The sequence below is a fragment of the Ascidia mentula genome, chromosome 7, assembly GCF_947561715.1.
Source record: "Ascidia mentula chromosome 7, kaAscMent1.1, whole genome shotgun sequence".
Lineage (NCBI taxonomy): Eukaryota > Metazoa > Chordata > Ascidiacea > Phlebobranchia > Ascidiidae > Ascidia > Ascidia mentula.
The window spans coordinates 1904880-1922425 of NC_138572.1; the positions used below are offsets into that span (position 1 = coordinate 1904880).

At 37.6% G+C, this 17546-nt stretch overlaps 5 protein-coding genes across 5 annotated transcripts; all 5 read left to right on the top strand.

The window, feature by feature from the left end:
• The first annotated feature begins 511 nt into the window (after window positions 1–511).
• On the top strand, window positions 512–1420 carry LOC145908416 (uncharacterized). Its single transcript, XM_082995694.1, has 5 exons — window positions 512–633; window positions 730–814; window positions 883–961; window positions 1023–1110; window positions 1265–1420. The coding sequence occupies exons 1-5, from the start codon at window positions 585–587 to the stop codon at window positions 1402–1404; spliced, it is 441 nt and encodes a 146-aa protein (XP_082851820.1). The 5' UTR covers window positions 512–584; the 3' UTR covers window positions 1405–1420.
• A 376-nt stretch (window positions 1421–1796) lies between these two features.
• On the top strand, window positions 1797–4668 carry LOC145908415 (tubulin delta chain-like). Its single transcript, XM_082995693.1, has 6 exons — window positions 1797–2003; window positions 2304–2626; window positions 2799–3122; window positions 3565–3730; window positions 4056–4126; window positions 4292–4668. Exons 1-6 carry the CDS (start codon window positions 1803–1805, stop codon window positions 4488–4490), a joined length of 1284 nt encoding a protein of 427 aa, XP_082851819.1. The 5' UTR covers window positions 1797–1802; the 3' UTR covers window positions 4491–4668.
• Window positions 4669–5135: 467 nt separating this feature from the next.
• Window positions 5136–8637, top strand: LOC145908905 (sodium-dependent glucose transporter 1C-like). Its single transcript, XM_082996224.1, has 9 exons — window positions 5136–5243; window positions 5513–5690; window positions 6233–6349; window positions 6413–6520; window positions 6757–7160; window positions 7368–7505; window positions 7719–7812; window positions 7901–8034; window positions 8494–8637. The coding sequence occupies exons 1-9, from the start codon at window positions 5136–5138 to the stop codon at window positions 8635–8637; spliced, it is 1425 nt and encodes a 474-aa protein (XP_082852350.1).
• Window positions 8638–9040: 403 nt separating this feature from the next.
• Window positions 9041–12105, top strand: LOC145908906 (sodium-dependent glucose transporter 1C-like). The gene is made up of 9 exons (XM_082996225.1): window positions 9041–9148; window positions 9344–9521; window positions 9698–9814; window positions 9877–9984; window positions 10377–10780; window positions 11050–11187; window positions 11380–11473; window positions 11588–11721; window positions 11962–12105. The coding sequence occupies exons 1-9, from the start codon at window positions 9041–9043 to the stop codon at window positions 12103–12105; spliced, it is 1425 nt and encodes a 474-aa protein (XP_082852351.1).
• Window positions 12106–13185: 1080 nt separating this feature from the next.
• On the top strand, window positions 13186–15937 carry LOC145909064 (uncharacterized). The gene is made up of 9 exons (XM_082996385.1): window positions 13186–13251; window positions 13592–13764; window positions 14069–14186; window positions 14257–14371; window positions 14429–14571; window positions 14896–15014; window positions 15346–15495; window positions 15548–15703; window positions 15832–15937. The coding sequence occupies exons 1-9, from the start codon at window positions 13239–13241 to the stop codon at window positions 15871–15873; spliced, it is 1029 nt and encodes a 342-aa protein (XP_082852511.1). The 5' UTR covers window positions 13186–13238; the 3' UTR covers window positions 15874–15937.
• Window positions 15938–17546: the final 1609 nt, after the last annotated feature.

Sequence of the window (17546 nt, forward strand, 5' to 3'; positions counted from 1 at the left end):
CAAGGTATAGCGTGACTACCTTAACGTTTAACAAACTTACCTATCATGGACATAGTGCAAGGTATAGCGTGACTACTCTAACGTTTAACAAACTTACCCATCATGGACATAGTGCAAGGTATAGCGTGAATACTCTAACGTTTAACAAACTTACCTATCATGGATATAGTGCAAGGTATAGCGTGACTACCTTAACGTTTAACAAACTTACCTATCATGGACATAGTGCAAGGTATAGCGTGACTACTCTAACGTTTAACAAACTTACCCATCATGGACATAGTGCAAGGTATAGCGTGACTACCTTAACGTTTAACAAACTTACCTATCATGGACATAGTGCAAGGATAAATGATTTCAATTACCCCCCTTGGATGAAAATATGTACCCTCCCTGTTTGCCGCTGCAGTCACGTATTTAGGTTACCGATTTTGTCCAGTTTACTGATCTTGGACGCTTACCTATGTTAGCCGTAACGTTACAGCCCCTTCTCGTCGATGTCGCAAAGAATCGGGAAAGTCCCGTAAATAAACCTGTCTGTTTAAAACGTCGAGTTTAAGATTCCGTCAACTCAACATCTTTCAATGGATTTGGTTGCTGGATATTCGTCAAGTTCAGACGAAGAGCCACAAGGTTTGAAGCACATCATTTTTGCCAACAATTTATATTCCTGCGATTGATATAAGGTCGTATGATTTCGGGAATTTAACACCGAATTTGAATTTGCAGAAAAACCAAAAACAATTCTTCCTTCGGCCAGTGAAGTTTTAAGTAACTTGAATGATGCATCTGTTTTGGAATCACAATATGACAGGTTGTATAAGTAATAAATTGTAAATGTATTCATGCTGTTGCGTGTTGTTACCTTACATTCCACGAAAGAAATAAGAAGTTGGAGGACTCCGTATTGGAACAACATGTAAAGATGGTTGAAAGTCAAAAAGTAGACCAAGCGAAGAAGGTTTTGTTCTGTTTCTGTTAACAAAAAGGAAATATTCCGGTCAATGTTTACTGCTTTGCAGATTTGCTGGATGTTTAAGAAAGGAAAGTGCAAATATGGGGACAAGTGTAAAAACAGACATGACAGGCTATCAGCAAACCTGATGGAAAGTAAGAATTTGGATGTTTTGATACAGAACATGAATTCTCAAAATATCCATAATTTTATAACGTACAATTTTTTGCAACGTGAATATCAATACCGTAATAAAACAACCGTGTTTTTGCAGCTTTTTAGATATTGTATTTATGCATGTTTTTACAGTGAGAAAATCCCAAAACCCTGCTGAAACCAGAATTGATGATGACACTCAGCAACAAGTCAAAGCAAAAAAACGTTATGGTGTATCTGATAGTTTAACCCCTCCAAAGAAAGCTTTAAAACAGTTACAGTCTCTAAAATGAAGCAGAAGTGGTGCTCAGTGACCAAATAACACTGCAAGACAGGACTCCATTCAAACAAAATTGCAAGCACACGAGGAAACACATACTTTATTCACAAATAGATCTTTTTACATGGTGATCAAATCAAAAAGTGTGATGACAAAAAAAAGATAGACATATACACTAGTTACTTATTATAAGTCTGTAGCTATGTTCAAATGCCCCCGTGTGGGCGTAATTTACTCTTTATGACTTGTGTTTATGATAAACTTCTCACTGCCTCCTTGAGGAGATTTATATGATTATGTTTATTTTATCATAGAACTGTTTTAACAAATACTTGTGGAAGCATGGGATGTTTTGTGAAAATTTAATGTTTACAGTTTTAATACTTTTCTGTTGTTACTTTTAAGCACAAAATGTCCGTAGTTAACTTGCATATTGGGCAATGTGGGATTCAACTAGGTGAACATGTTTGGCTAAAATCTGTGAAGATTGCAGAAGATGATGTCAACCACCAGCATGTGATAATTCAAAGGAATGGGCAACCACGTGGATTATTTGTTGATTCTGAGAAGAAAGTAATTCGCCGTTTTGCAAGGAAAATGAAAGCTACCAAGGTTAGGAGAAAAATTTGCTTCTCAACTTTTTGATGTACATTTTCTTTGTATGATTTTTATTTTCTTTGCACAGTTGTCAATTTCTTTTTATTTAAATTCAAACAGGGTTATCTAAAATATAAGCACTATGCTTTGGAACCACAGTAGTATGGGCAAATACTATTATAAAAAATTTACTCCCAAAGGTTTACATAATTTTTATTTAAATTATCCTGAACCAGTTGATGGATATCATTTTGTATGTGTGCTTTATAAGACTATATTTCAAGTTGTCAGCATGCTTACAATTCCTGTGTGCAGATGAAATGCAAGTTTAATGTTTTGGAGAACAGCATACAATCTCGCATGGGTTGTGGTTCCAACTGGTCCTTGGGTCACAATCGTCTTTCCAGTATGAAAATAATGGGTGATGTCCCTAACCTGAAAACCGGCTTTGGCCAAATTTATCTGGACCCTGATTCAAGCATGCTTCAAACCTGCCTTGACTCGGTCAGATTAAAAATTGAAGCCTGTGAAAGCTTCTCGGGGTTTTTGGGCTTTCAAAGCTTGGCTGGAGGAACAGGATCTGGTTTTGGGTCAAGGTTGTGCCAAGAACTAAGAGATTCGTATCCAACAGCATACAGGTTTAGTTTTTGTTCCAAAATAGAATACATTAAATTACAAAAAAATCATGTCTTTGCTTTAAAGCTTCAAAACACTTACTTTGATAAGCTATATAAAAAAAATATGCAAATACTTATTTTTTTCTTGATAAATAATGCATCTATTAGCAATGTGCTTATCAATTTTTTTCAGACTCTGGAATGTTGTCACCCCCTTTTCCCTCGGGGAATCCCCTACGCAAAGCTACAATCAGCTCTTGAGCATGACGTCACTTTACCAAAACAGTGACGCCATACTGTTGCTAGACAATGACGCAGCGCTGGAACAACTTTCCCAAACCGCTACTAGCGTGTCTCTACATGACATCAATGACTACTTCAGCAACGCTATTTTAGGCTTGTATTCGCCCACTGACTCGCTTACGCCACCTGGCGGAGGTTTTTCCATAGGAATGGAGCCGTGGGAAATGTGTCGATCTTTGGCCGCCATGCCGTCACTTAAGTTATTGAAATGCAGGTTGGTTGAGCTGGGAAAAGGCTTAGATCCTACCACCATTGTTTTATGGTACATTGGATGCGCGGAAATATTATTCTTTTAGTCTGAATAGTAAGAAAGAAAAAAGTTAAGTCCAAATGTATTGTACAAATACAATTTTTTTTATCAAACATAAAGGCTATTCTGGCATTACTATTCGTTCTTAGGGACCTATCGATTGTGGCACAATGTGCTTCTCAAATGTGTTGCAAGCGATGAAAACGTAAATTTGAAGTATCCTAGTTATTTGATTGCAAGTCGCGGCTTATAAAGTTTTTTACCCTGTTGTTTGTGCGGCTTACAATCGAGTAAATACGGCAAATCTTTTACAATTCGCACTCAAAAAAAAACACCAATCCTTCTTGAGCATTTGCTGTAGGTTTCTCAACTCTGCGTGAAACAAATATGTGTTTTATTCTGGTAGACACGCAAAAGAAACTTCACAATCCCATGTGAACGTCTGGGAAAAGCTGAGTCGATCCTTGCTCAGTCAAGTTAAGAAAGATGCCCTTGACGGTTCGTGTATTTCTTCACTGTTTGTATGTAGAGGGCGCGACTACCTTTCTATCGACTGGAAACGAAAATTGCGGGTGAGTTTTAAATTCGTGTTTTGTGCCCATGGAAATGAAGTCGCATTTGGCAGTAAGCTGTGTACGGGATTTTGTATTAAGAAACTTATTCCACTTCCTGGAAGGCACCGTTTCTCGGCCAAATGCTAAGAGAATCCGATAATAACTCGTTTAATACTGACAATACATGTAAGTTTAGTTTTATTGTAACTGGGTGAGCCATTTACAACATTTTCATGCTTCATACAAAAAAACGTCATGGCAAATGTTTGTTGTTTCGCTATTATTCCTCCTGGGTGTGTTTTAAGAACTGTACCGTGTTATCGGAAAATCTTTCTTTTGTCAGGGTAAGTTAAAGTTTGTAGAGTGGAATCCGTATCCCGTGGATACATGGGAAGGTCACAAGCACAAGAACCGGTAAGAACAAGTGGTTTGCAGATCTGTGTGAATTATTATTAGATCTCGACTTTCCGCAAAGATCAAAACGTACTACAGTACTTCTGCGTTAATAACTTGTTTCAGAAAATTTAAACCGCATTCCGGTGTCGTCAATATGACAGCTTTTGTATATTCCTTTATCAGGAACTTGACGTTTTGCGGTAATCTCACCTCTGCGGGGACACATTTTTGTCAAAACGTCATCGAAAAATCGAAGAAGATGTTTGAAAGTCGTGCCTACCTTCACTGGTACGAGAGATACGGAACCGTTGATGAACATTTTCGTGATGCGTTTGACGTAATGAACCAAATAGTCGATTGTTATATGGAGGCCAAATCCTGACCCGTTTGACACAGTATTGCGTGTTTATTAAGTATTCGTTATGTTGTGACCGTGGTATGCGGTGCGATGAACCATTAGCTATTTTAAAGGTTCTAGGCCGTTATCATCAAGTGTAACCTGCTTTGTGCTATTTTCGATTGCTTCTGGCGGGAGAATAAATTTATGGTTATGAACGTGCTATGCGGTGCGATGCATCGTTAGCTATTTTTAAGAACTTTATCAATGGCAATTCCTTCTTACACTATAACTTAGGCTGATGATTACCACAATTGCAAGTAACTGATTAACGTGTGGTACGAAACTCAAACAACTTGAGTGGAATGTGCAACGAACTGACTGGTTTCACAACAGTTAATGCTTCATTTGCTGTTTGTCTGTTTTTTCCTATTATTGTAGACTGTTTGGAAAATAAATTATGAAAATATGCAAACCACTGGACCCAGCCATTATGAAACGATTGATGATTACAAATGAAAGATACTGCACTGGACAATACCTTTGTGCAAAGGTTGGTTTGCCAACCTAATCTAAATATTTGACCAATGTGTTTGCAAACCTTATTACACCGTTCGTGTGCCCAATTTATTTGTGTAAATGCTTGTAAACCGAACAGCACAGCTTGAGTTGCATAATCACCTCAAAAGTATGGAAGATATTAAGGATAAATCCAGCCTGGAAAGCCAAAAGAAGGAAAAGCATACAGTTTTGACTGCTGCATTCATATTGATCATCTTGTTTGTCAGAATCGGAAATGTGAGTGTTGGCAAAAGTTGTTTGGTTTATATACGTTTAAAAATTACTTTATTTAAATAATATTCTAATATTGGGCAATGAATTCGCTATTACAAAAGATTTACTTCTCTGTATCATAAAGAACATATTTAGAGAACTTAAAACCATAGCATTATTTACAAGCATAGCTGCTAATTTGGTCTGTGATGCCCCCACCCTGATAGATGTAGTAATTTTAGTCAAGAACAGGACGAACGATATTACATTAGAAACTTGCTTTATTATTTCAGGGCTTATTTCAGTCCATGGGCGGACCAACACTGTTGTATCTTGCTGATAACACTCACGCAACAGTCAGTCAAGTTTCATCTGTGTTCACTGGAAGATCGGCAGGTTTTTTCGTCGGTGCATTGGCTTACAGTCTGTTTGTTTTGAAATACCGGAACTTTAAACCGCTTTTAACGGTCGGTAAGCAAACACATTGTTAACTGCATTAAATCCGAACCGCTAAGTTGTAAATTTTGTTTGGTTTTCCAAAGTTTGTTTGGAAGTGTTGTGGCGGTTTAGGCCGAGTTTTTGTTGCCACTGAAGCAATAAAAGCGTAAACATTTGAGAATTGGATCAGCAATTTGTCATGTATCCGCTTACACAAGAACCAAACGAAACAAAACTTCACATCGAATTTTGTGACGTATTAAGTCCAGAACATCTAGCATCAACTAGTAATAATGCGAAAGTAAAACGATACTATAGGCAAGCAAGAAATACGTTCATGCTTGACTCAAAACATCTGCACCTTGCAGCTTTCAAGACCCATTCTACCATGTCCATTTGATTGAGCTAAAGTGTTTTTGCTGCGTGCGGTTAATTGCACGACAATAATAACTATATTCATCGATGAGGACGCTTTTCGGGAAACAGAAATGCTGGGTCGTTGAATTAAAACACCATAGCTCAGAGTCACCGAAAGTTCCGAAAAATTATGGTTCATATATTTTCCTGATATGCAGGCCTGGGAATTACTCTCAACGGAATACTCATGACCATCACACCCTGGGTCACCAACTTGGCTGGGCTTGTAGTCACAACAACCATCACTGGTCTCATGTTCGGTTACCTTGACTCAGGTATTATACGTGGTAATATATTGCAAATTTCCAATGCATTTATATTTGATCTTGTTTCTGCAGCTATGCAGTCGTTGTACCTGCAGATATGGGGAGAGAAGGGATCTCGACCGTACATGCAATCCTACCACTTTTCGTTCAGCGTTGGAGCTTTGCTAGCGCCAATTGTTGGTAAAGTGTGCATAAGCATTCACCAATCTTATTCTCATTGATATTTATTATACTTTCCATTGCTTGAATACATAAAGGCCTATACTCACATAGAAAATAACCCAAGTGTATATGCAAACGCATTACCTAGAATATTATATTATAAAACATAGGTAAGCAATAAGAAAATATGCATCAGGTTTTCACGTCATTTGCAACAAAACACCTTGTTTGTTAAACTTTGACGGCTTGTTTAGCTGCCCCGTTCCTTGAAATGGCCGATCAGCAACAAGATGCCGAAGATAGCTGTCCAGATACAAGCACTAATTCAGAAGCCATGTTTACAACTATTGCGTACAACACTACGTCAACCACACCGGGTTACGATGGATTGAACCCAGTGGCCTGGACCTACGTCATTTCCGGTGTTTTCACCTTGATTTCTGGTTTGTTGGTTATTGTTCTGGTCATCGTGCGGACAGAACAAAAACTTTTAAACGACCGCGAGACGGAGACAGAGAGCAGACCCCAGGAACCCTTGATGGACGTGATTTGGTTTTTTATTCCTATTGTTTTCTATTACTTTGCGGTGGTTGGACTGGAGGTGGTTTATCAAAGTTATATCTATTCCATTGCGCTCTGCTCACAACTGGAATTTTCGGTAAGTTCTTATGATTTATTTTTTACACAAACTCATCGCACTTTTACCTGAAAACTTGGTGTTACCCACTGATTGAGCTACATTTAAACTTGTTCACGAATAATACAACTTTTTCAATAAATCTCAAACCACTTTTAACAGAAAACCATGTGTTTAAAAATACACTCAGTTTGGTGCCAGACAAAACAACAGAATTTAACACTTTAGGTTTCGGACTCTTCAACATTGAACACTTTATTTTGGGTGGGATTTTGTGCCGGCAGAGGGTCTGGAATATCATATTCAAATTATTACAAACCGACAACAATGATTATCTTCAGCATGATTGGAACAACAACATCTGTTGTAAGTGCATATGTCACACGTTATGAAATATTATGTGTTGATTACAAGCTAGGTAAACCTTTATTACATTGTCAAAATCGCATCATACTCAATTGAAAAAAGTGTACCCAAAATGAAAACTTTTCTATTTCTATTAATAGGGATCAATGAAATGTTAAAACGTACATGGCCGTATAAAATGGTCAATGTTCACAAATCTGGGTTATTTTGCAGATTATTTTGTCCATATTTGGAAGTTACATTCCTTTGATCATTTGGTTTGTCACATTTTTCTTTGGTTTTTCCATTTCTACGTTTTATTCTAGCGGTAAGACAAGCAACGTACACCACCTAATTTGTTGTCCCGTACACCTTTTGATTTTAGCGAAAATAAAAAAAAATTTGGTGTTGTATAGGTGTCTCCTTTTGTTCCCAAATCACAAACATGTCATCAACTTATATATTTGTGTTTGCAATCGGTAACACTTTGGGAGGAATGACAATGGCACCTGCAGCTGGAGCGATATTTCAACAAGATCCATATTCTGTAGTAAGTAAAGCGTTTTGAAATATAAAGTCACGTTGTTTTTTTGCCAGCATTGAGGCAACATGCAACAAAAAAGATTGTTTTTTAACAAAATATTTATAATATTGCGAATTAAATTAAATTGCTTGAAACAACAAGTTTAAATTGGAGTCATATATAGTTTATTCAATAGAAATACCGATCTCGCCTATACCAGGGTATTGTCAGTTTTTGCAGACAGATAACACAGAAAGCTGTACTTGAAATGATAAAATAAGCAAATCAATGAATAACTAAATTGAAACTGAAACTGGAATCAAAAAGTCCTCCATAACTGCTGCGTCTATACTAAACTACCTCCAACGGAAGACCACTTAAGTCCATCGAGGGCTAGATTCTGCTCAAACTATGCAACCAGTTATATATACAACGTAAATTTGTTTGATTAAAAAAGGTGACAGCATTACTTTGCGCGTTCCACAGGTGTACTTGATCACCGGTCTTGGCATTGCAAACAACGTATTTTTTCTCTGGATGTATTTTATGGGAAAACGCCACGAAAAGAAACTTCGACGAAGCGAATCAAAATCCAACTTCGCCATTAGCGAAACTGGCACAAAACTGTAGCCGGTGTCTGTGCACTTGGAATATTTCACTCAAAACGTCCAAAGTAATCAGTGACTTAAACGTAGAGTAATTGCACTGTTTCTTTTGTGGCCCTTTTCATGGTTGATTTTAGAATGCTTTTCTTCATAGATAAACGTATTTTTTGATGATCGTTGTTTGATCTGTATTTGCTGACATTTGTGGACAAGCAAGCTTTGTGGTCGTTTTTTTCATTAAAAAACCCGTTTCCTCGTTCTGAATATGGGTTTGGCGAGTTATGATACACATGTAGGTTGCACAGCGTTGGACAACTAGCTTGAGCAAATATTTACCTACAGCATTGAGCAAGCAACAAACGTATGCGGCTAGGTTTGTTGGTACAGAAGCTTGAATTGAATAACTTGATTTCAATTGATAAAGAGATATGGATGTATACGAAGATGAAATTAAGTCAAAGACTCAAACTGGAAAAAGGCAAACAGCTTTGGTTGTGGCATTTATTGTTGTCATTCTGTTCGTCCGCATTGGAAATGTAAGTGCGTGGTAAAAACAAGCTTGGGCAACAAGTAAAACGGTTTATCTCGTCGAAATAGATCATTAACTGTATAAGAAACTCCACAACTTAGCTTTGTTAACTGTATTGATGTATAACCATACATGTTGTTGTGTCAGCATTATACTTAATCACAACGGGTGAAAATAGGCTTTGTTTTTGTTTATTGTTAAGGGCTTTTTTATCTCCATAAGCGGACCGACTCTGTTGTATCTCGCTGATAACACCCATGCTACAGTTGGTCAAATTTCATCCATTCTTACCGGAAGATCAGCTGGATTCTTTGTCGGCTCTTTCGCTTACAGTGTGATTGTTTTGAAATATCGTAATTTCAAACCACTTCTGACAGTTGGTAAGTAAATTAGGACTCTTTTTTCCATTTTCGACTGCATAACAAAGATATATCTTGTTTTACTGCAATTACGCAGGTAGTTTTCAGTTCAATGAAACACCATACCTCAGAAGCACCAAAAATTAAGAAAAATAAAGGGTTATATATTTTCCTAAATATAATTTTCTGATTCGCAGGCCTGGGAATTATTCTCAACGGAATACTAATGACCATCACACCGTGGGTGACCAACTTAGCTGGACTTGTAGTCACCACAACCATCACTGGTCTCATGTTCGGTTACCTTGACGCCGGTACCATAAGACATCTGTTGTGTTAAAATATGTGCGCCCTATTTGCTGCGTTTATTTTGCAGCTATGCAGTCGCTGTATCTACAACTGTGGGGAGAGAAGGGATCACGACCATACATGCAATCATTTCACTTCTCCTTTAGCGTTGGAGCTTTGCTAGCGCCGATTGTTGGTGAGATTTTTCAGACTATAAAATGCACCCATGCCCCTGCCAATTTGTGCAAACAACCACCATGAAACAACTGTCAATACATGTGGTTTACTCAAGTGGAAGGTTACTGATTGCCAATATGTGACACAGTCGCCAATCATGTTAAAGCCCAACACACGTTAAATAGCAAATATTAAATTCCACCCCCTGTTTGCACCAGTAGGCCTTTTAAATCTATCCATCTAGAGGGTTTGCACAACGGCACAAATCCCAGCTATACTCACAATTTTGAAAAAAAAATCCGTTGGTATTTTAATTTTACTAAACGGATACAGAAAAAAACTGGATCTTCGTTGCGGTCTCTTTATATATATATATCATATGAAAAAGTGTCATCTTTCGAATTATTTCAGCTGCTCCTTTTCTTAAAATGGCCGATCAGCAGCAAGATGCCGAAGATAGCTGTCCTGTTACCAGCACTAATTCAGAAGCCATGTTTACAACTATTGCGTACAACACTACGTCAACCACACCGGGTTACGAAGGATTGAACCCAGTGGCTTGGACCTACGTCATTTCCGGTGTTTTCACCTTGATTTCTGGTTTTCTTGTGATTGTTTTGGTCATCGTGCGGACAGAACAAAAATTGTTGAGTGACAGCTCGATGGAGATAGAGAGCAGACCCCAGGAACCTCTGCTGGACGTCGTTTGGTTTTTTGTTCCAGTGATTTTCTTTTACTTTGCGGTGGTTGGACTGGAGGTGGTTTATCAAAGTTATATCTATTCCATTGCTCTCTGCTCACAACTTGATTTTTCGGTAAGTTGTTGCATTGCTTCAAGTTTAACTATACAGTTTATGTTGGTAACGTTCAGTCGGATGTCGAATAACTTGCTGCTTCGGGCTAAATTCACGTCTTTGTATATAGGAATGATAAGCTTCCTGTTTGTTATTCCTTTTATTGACTACTATAAAAAAATACACAAAATGTAAAAGCAAGTAATCAAAAAACAATTGCTTATGAAGCAAACGTATAATTTAGTGCGAGTTTTTGGTCAGATATATCAAGTGAAGATTTCTTCCACCAGGTTTCGGATTCCTCAACATTGAACACTCTGTTTTGGGTGGGATTTTGTGCCGGGAGAGGTTCCGGAATATTCTATGCAAATTATTTTAAGCCGACCACAATGATTATATTTGGTATGATTGGAACAACAGCATCTGTTGTAAGTGCATGTATATTTTTTTTCTCTGTTAATCTTTCGGGAGAGCTGATAAACATTATTAGGTGAAAACTAAAAAAAAATTAAACTTTGTGTCAGCCGTTTATCATGTTACAAAACACCTTCACAATTTCCGTCAAAGGTTTTTTGTGTTTTTTAATCGCAGAGTTTTGATATCTTCGTTGTTTTATGCAGGTTATTTTGTCCATATTTGGAAGTTACGTTCCATTAATCATTTGGTTTGTCTCAATTTTCTTTGGTTTTTCAATCTCTACGTTTTATTCCAGCGGTAAGATCTCCTAGAATGTACAAACAAAACAACTGAATCTAATGACGTTTTTGAACGAAAATTACATTGTTTGAAAATGTTGGTGACAAAGCTTGTTAAACATATGCGTTCTAGGTATTTCCTTCTGTTCCCAAATCACAAACATGTCTTCAACTTATATATTTGTGTTTGCAATCGGTAACACTTTGGGAGGAATGGCAACGCCTCCTGCTGCAGGGGCGATATTTGAACAGGATCCTTATTCTGTTGTAAGTTTGATAAATACGTTTATGAGATTTCATGGTTCCATATTGTTTTGGATGATGTTTCAATAATGATGAAAATATAATCTAGAGGAAAATTTTTAATGGGAAATATTTGTTTCAGAAAATAACTGTAGTATTCCTGCATGCTAAATTAATGTGTTTGACATAAGCCCCGGAATATAATAGTAAATTTTATTCTTATCGTGTTTAAAGCTACTTGTTATAGTGCATTGTCATTCACAGGTGTACTTAATCACTGGTCTTGGTATTGCAAACGACATATTTTTTCTCTGGATGTATTTTATGGGAAAACGTCACGAAAAGAAACTGCGACGAAGCGAGTCAAAATCCAACTTCGCCATCAGCGAAACTGGCACAAAACTGTAGCCGGTGTCTGTACACGTGGAATATTTCACTCAAAACGTCCAAAGTAATCAGTATATTTGCTTTTGTTTTATGTGAGAGTTACCATTGTACTATTGTGTGATCTAATGGGATTTTCTCAAAACAATATTTGAAGTGCGGAATTGTGCATCGAATAAACTGGCTTTGAATTCACGATCTTGATCGTTCCGCGCCACTGCTCTTTGACTAAGCAACAAAGATCATGGGCCATTTTGGGTAGTCATGAAGACACTACTTTAAAGAATGGTTAGGACGACAAGGGCACGAGTGCTTGTAGACATCACCAGTATCGCTTTTTCAAATAAAATCGTGAAAGGCCACAAGTACACACTTTCCACATTTGTGGAGGGTTACCGTTGCTGCATCAAACCTTAAGAAGAAACAAGTTATTTTTCGGGCTATGGTGATGTTATAAGTGCACTGTGCGCACTTTTTAACCGCGATAGCAATGGTGTCTCATTAAATAGGCCAGATCTGCTCAATTAATTCCCATAAAGAAGGCCATAAACGGCATCTTTCTCATCACTTTTGTGTACTAAAGTCAAAACACCTTGTGCGAGGTGCATTTACGACCAATTCATATAGATTTTATTACATCGTGCGATCCAACCGAGGTTTATGATCCTGCGCTCAACTTCCTTAGCGAAACTTCCTTGGTTGACAACAAGGCTTTTCATACCAAGTATCAAACCTTGAAGCCTTTTTGCTTTATGAAAAACTTTACACTGTAGTTAGTAAAGTGTTTCATGGCGCATTGTTGTTTAGGAAATTGAATTGGGAGCCGACTAGTGAATGTTTGCTGCAGTAATGTCACTGAAGCAAAAATATTAGGTTTGCTATTATGCTTGTTTCGCGTTTAATTAAACAATAAACTTAGCATCAGGTGTACAAGGCTAATGGTCTTGCTCTTACCAACGACTTGAAACCTTTCCCATTGCAAATAAGTTTACATCTATTTGTACATAGGGCACGCAGGGGGCAAACGAAAGTTAAATGTGTTTATGACCTCACGACGGCTCTTAATGTAGTTTAAGTGTCATTAGGTGTAGGCGTGATATTTTCGCAGTCTTGGAAAGCTAAAATCATTTACCGGCGCTTTATCAAGTGACGCCAAGATGATCATTGAAGGTATTTTTTGTTTTTTAGCCTATGTTTTATCATATGTTTTGTAATTTATTCATTCATTCATTGGTTTATTTTTGCCCAAAGTATTTCAGTATAAAATTAATTCCAGTATTATATTTCATACAAATGCACATTTATCAGTATTATATGTAAGATATTGTGCATTTGTATGGAAATCAAAAGAATAGAATAGGTGTTGTATTAACCTAAACTTTCAATCTATCGTATATTTTGCAAACCAAGAGACACCTTTCTCTTATAACGCTTAACCAGCGATACATTTTGCTATCAAATGGTACAATGTTCATTGCCATATTCATGACTGTTCAACTGTTGCTTCCAGTGATTTATATTGCAATGTTGTTGGTGGCTGGAGTGATGTCTAATGGACGTTTACTCGACCCACCGGGTCGGTCGAGTATTTGGAGATTTCCTGATGATCCGGCTATCAAACCTTATTTATCAATGGTGGAAGAAAACCCGAAAGACGATGAGTTGTACTGCGGAGGACTTGAGGTTAGGGTTTATTATATCTGACGAGGCACAAACCTTGGCTGGTTGCACAATTTGTGTGGCCGTGGGTTATGGTATAAAATCCGGATATAATCAGGCCGCATTGGTGCCGCTCATTTTCAACTTAAGTCGGAATTGCGCGTGACTGGGTGTAACTTTTTCGCTTGCGTTCCAAATCCTAGTATTGCTGTAAGGTTTGCAAAGCACAAAACGGGAAAATCGGAATATTTTACAACTTTTTAACATTCTTGACGCTCGTTGAACACTAAAAGTTATAAAATAATTTAAGGGTTTAATTTAAAACTAGCATCTAGAAGAGATGGAGGGAAAATGCGGAGTATGCGGTGATGCATGGGATGATGTGCGGGAGAATGAAGCTGGTGGAAAATACGCCAAAGGCATCATAGTTCGGCAATACGAGCCAGGTGCTAATATCAGTTCCGCGTATTCCTGTTTCACTAAATTTATTGCTTACATTTTGATATCTCTTGGAAGGTTCGATGATCGATGTCACCGTTGAAATGACTCTTCACCGCATGGGATTTTTTGAGTTTCGCTTGTGCGAATGGAACGAACCTGAGATACCTGCGTACCAAGACTGCTTTAACGAGTAGCTACGTCTGATCCTTGCGTTAATTGTTATGTTTCTGACTGTCCTTAATTCAAGAAATTTGCTGGAGCTCGAAGACGGAGAAACTCAATACGAGCCTCCAGCAACAGGTGCAGGTCCGTGGACATTCAACGTCAAAGTCAAGTTGCCGGAGGGAGTAAAATGCACACAATGCATTCTACAGTGGAAATACCAAGCCGGTACGAGTCGTATTGTTGTTAAACTTCTGTATTTCCGGTACTAATGGGGTCTGTGATAACTTTAGGAATGAAACACATTTTCCTTGATTTCCCTGAAAAACACAGAACTAGTTTGTGAAATGCAGCAAACAGTGTTTGGATAGACCTAACTGTTTTGTGCACAAAATTACCGCTTAGTTTTAAAGTATATCCTTTCATAACTAAGTATATACGCAAAAATACTGTAAAATTTGCAGAAGAAACATATAAACATATTCAAAAACATTACGTAGACCGGCTGTTTAAGTTAGTCGATCGTAAATTTGTAACTTTTTATACTCGAAGGAAATTTGTGGGGGTGTGAAACGGAAGACCATTGTTGTTTGGGATGCGGACCACAAGAGGAAGCTTACGGATGCGCCGATATTGCAATAGGAAACTCAGCCCTACCCCCACCAAACTGGGTTTTTATGAATCTTTGTTGTAAAATTGATGTTTGTTAGAAAGTTTGGTGACTTACCATCATTGCACATTTTGGTCTAATTGGGTCATTTAATATTTCAAATTTAAAGTGGGGTCGCCAACACTTTAAGGTTTCTATAAACATGAATTTGGCTTACATTGTGCAATTCTATTTGTAAGAATATTTCAATAAGACCAATGGCAGTTTTTAAAGGAAAAGCATTAGTTATTAGACAAAACACGACATATTCTTAGTTTCGGAACTGACAAATTCCCTTAAAGTTTGACAGATTTGCCACATTTTCTACAAATGCTATTATTTATCATGGTAAGCACGAAGATGACTCTCCAACAAGCACCACCATGGCTAACGAAGTTACAACAAGCAGCACATCTCCAGGCCCAACCACAACCACCCCCACCATCACTACCACGTACAGTAGCACCACAACGGAATCTGACAATCACATTCCAATGTGCAAGGTACTATTGTACCAGTCTGAAAGCGACACCTTCAGTAATTGCTGATTTGTAGGTTGGAATATCTGGAACTTACAAACTCGACTGCACGACCTTCTACGTATGTACGAACACAGGGATAATTTATATTTACAACTGTCCTTCAGGCACCGTGTTTGACGAATTCCGTCTGTTGTGCGATCATCCGTACAATGTTCCTCCAGAGTGCGGGGTAAAGTATTCTTTGAAATAGCGGGTAGTAGAACAAATTTTTCGGAATTACAATATTTTTTTGAATAACGTTTTGATTAACCAAACGGCCACATGCTGAAACATAATTACTTGTTTCCATGTTTTTAGTTCAAGGTTGCCAGCTACATGGGAACAGATAACTTGCTTTGAGAAGATACGAACTACTCAACACGACATTTTCAAAATAATAATTAGGCCTAATTTTATATTTGAGCATTAATTTTTGTGTACAAAAGCTTTATTGTATCCGAATAAAACCACTTTGATGATAGTTTCTAAATATTTCAAGTGAGTGCTGTTTTGGAACCTTAAAAAAACGGATGTGACATTGGGAGGTATGTTGCGACTGTATAACTTTACAGCTAAAATTAATTCAGGCTAATCCACATGTGTATACGGCATAAATGCATAAATGTATACAGCGTTAAAGTACAACCGATCACTCATTTAAAAAATGATCTGTAGCGCAAGCATGTGTATTCTGTAAGAGTTTATAAATCACCAGTGAGTGGAGGTAAAGAGCACCGGTGGCGCGACACTTTCTCTGCACAAGTTACTCGTAACATTTTTATGAGAAAAGATTCAGTATTGCAGGGGTGTACAACTGGAATGATGTCGACCGCCAACATATTTTATAATATCCAGTCGCGTGTCACATTGTTTTGTTCAACTTTTTGTGGTATTTAACACATTACAAGTTTGAAACGACTTCGAACAGGTTTACGAAATAATAATCGAGCGCAACGTAAAGGTTGTGAAGGCATTATGAAGTAACGTAATTTAGAAGTAACATATTATGAAGCAACATATGAAGTAACATATAAACGAAGCGTATATAATTTACACGTGATATTTTCCAACCAATTGCGCACCTCTGCTGCATCGATTCTTTCGGGCATTTCCACATGTGAGTTTACTAACAAATAAATAAATTCTATTTTAGGTCTCAGATGTGGGAAACACTTTCAGTTTGTCAATTTCCCCGGCAACAATGTCGTTATAAACGTTTTGCGGTAGGTCCCAAACCCTACCCATCGTCACAATAATAAATACCACGCTTGAACGCTTCTGGATGGACGCGTCATGTTAGTCGCCCTGACAATGAATTAAAAAGTGCTGTGTGGCGACAAACCCAGGATTTTCGGTAGGCTAGCATGTAAATTTGTCAGTTCAAGGGGCATGAAACTTGGTTTTGATTTTTTCCTCGGAAACCTGATTGGTTTCAGTTGGAAGTGTGTTTCCCAGCATGTTATCGTGCTTTCAATGGACCAAAATGTTTTGTCCAGAAACTTGTCCACTTGTTTCTGTCACAAGGTAATGTAATCTGGATGTTACAATTATCTTGTGAAAAATAGCCGACAATGTGAACCGGACCATTAGGTGATCTCACGTCGAAACAGGACCCGATAAATGGTTGTTAACGTCGTATTGAAACAAGATCACGTAATTTTGCTGTTTATGTCCGTGACATCGGCTTTCAAGTTTAGGTCCTCAAACAATGATGTTGAAGCCTCGTAAACAGTTGTTTAGTGGAGTTTGAATTCTATGCAATTTTAATTAGCATGATTACAAAACCTAAAATAAAGAATAAACACTTTTATTTTAAAGTTTAATGTGTGTTTGAATTGAATGCAAAAGCAAAGCGTACTGACTCACCAGCCAACAAAACTCCAGGCGTGACTGGCTATATTTGTGTTCGGTTACAACGACGTGTACAAATCCGTACACAAAATAACCGACGGTTTATACATGGAGAAAGTCCCGATATCGTCCTCTGCATAAGCTATCTTGTTTTGATTTGACAAAATTGCAAACTCCAATTA

What these genes read in the sequence shown, in the direction of transcription:
- LOC145908906 (XM_082996225.1), top strand. Translation starts at nt 9,041, where the DNA reads ATGGATGTATACGAAGATGAAATTAAGTCAAAGACTCAAACTGGAAAA. An exon ending in TTGGAACAACAGCATCTGTT is followed by an intron (nt 11,188 to 11,379) that starts GTAAGTGCATGT and finishes TGTTTTATGCAG; the next exon opens with GTTATTTTGTCCATATTTGG. An exon ending in AACAGGATCCTTATTCTGTT is followed by an intron (nt 11,722 to 11,961) that starts GTAAGTTTGATA and finishes TGTCATTCACAG; the next exon opens with GTGTACTTAATCACTGGTCT.
- LOC145908416 (XM_082995694.1), top strand. Translation starts at nt 585, where the DNA reads ATGGATTTGGTTGCTGGATATTCGTCAAGTTCAGACGAAGAGCCACAA. An exon ending in AAGTAGACCAAGCGAAGAAG is followed by an intron (nt 962 to 1,022) that starts GTTTTGTTCTGT and finishes ACTGCTTTGCAG; the next exon opens with ATTTGCTGGATGTTTAAGAA. An exon ending in ATCAGCAAACCTGATGGAAA is followed by an intron (nt 1,111 to 1,264) that starts GTAAGAATTTGG and finishes ATGTTTTTACAG; the next exon opens with TGAGAAAATCCCAAAACCCT.
- LOC145909064 (XM_082996385.1), top strand. An exon ending in AGTTCGGCAATACGAGCCAG is followed by an intron (nt 14,187 to 14,256) that starts GTGCTAATATCA and finishes ATCTCTTGGAAG; the next exon opens with GTTCGATGATCGATGTCACC. An exon ending in ATCACATTCCAATGTGCAAG is followed by an intron (nt 15,496 to 15,547) that starts GTACTATTGTAC and finishes GCTGATTTGTAG; the next exon opens with GTTGGAATATCTGGAACTTA.
- LOC145908905 (XM_082996224.1), top strand. Translation starts at nt 5,136, where the DNA reads ATGGAAGATATTAAGGATAAATCCAGCCTGGAAAGCCAAAAGAAGGAA. An exon ending in TGTTTGTCAGAATCGGAAAT is followed by an intron (nt 5,244 to 5,512) that starts GTGAGTGTTGGC and finishes TTATTATTTCAG; the next exon opens with GGCTTATTTCAGTCCATGGG. An exon ending in GCTCACAACTGGAATTTTCG is followed by an intron (nt 7,161 to 7,367) that starts GTAAGTTCTTAT and finishes TTAACACTTTAG; the next exon opens with GTTTCGGACTCTTCAACATT.
- LOC145908415 (XM_082995693.1), top strand. Translation starts at nt 1,803, where the DNA reads ATGTCCGTAGTTAACTTGCATATTGGGCAATGTGGGATTCAACTAGGT. An exon ending in GGAAAATGAAAGCTACCAAG is followed by an intron (nt 2,004 to 2,303) that starts GTTAGGAGAAAA and finishes TCCTGTGTGCAG; the next exon opens with ATGAAATGCAAGTTTAATGT. An exon ending in ACTGGAAACGAAAATTGCGG is followed by an intron (nt 3,731 to 4,055) that starts GTGAGTTTTAAA and finishes TTCTTTTGTCAG; the next exon opens with GGTAAGTTAAAGTTTGTAGA.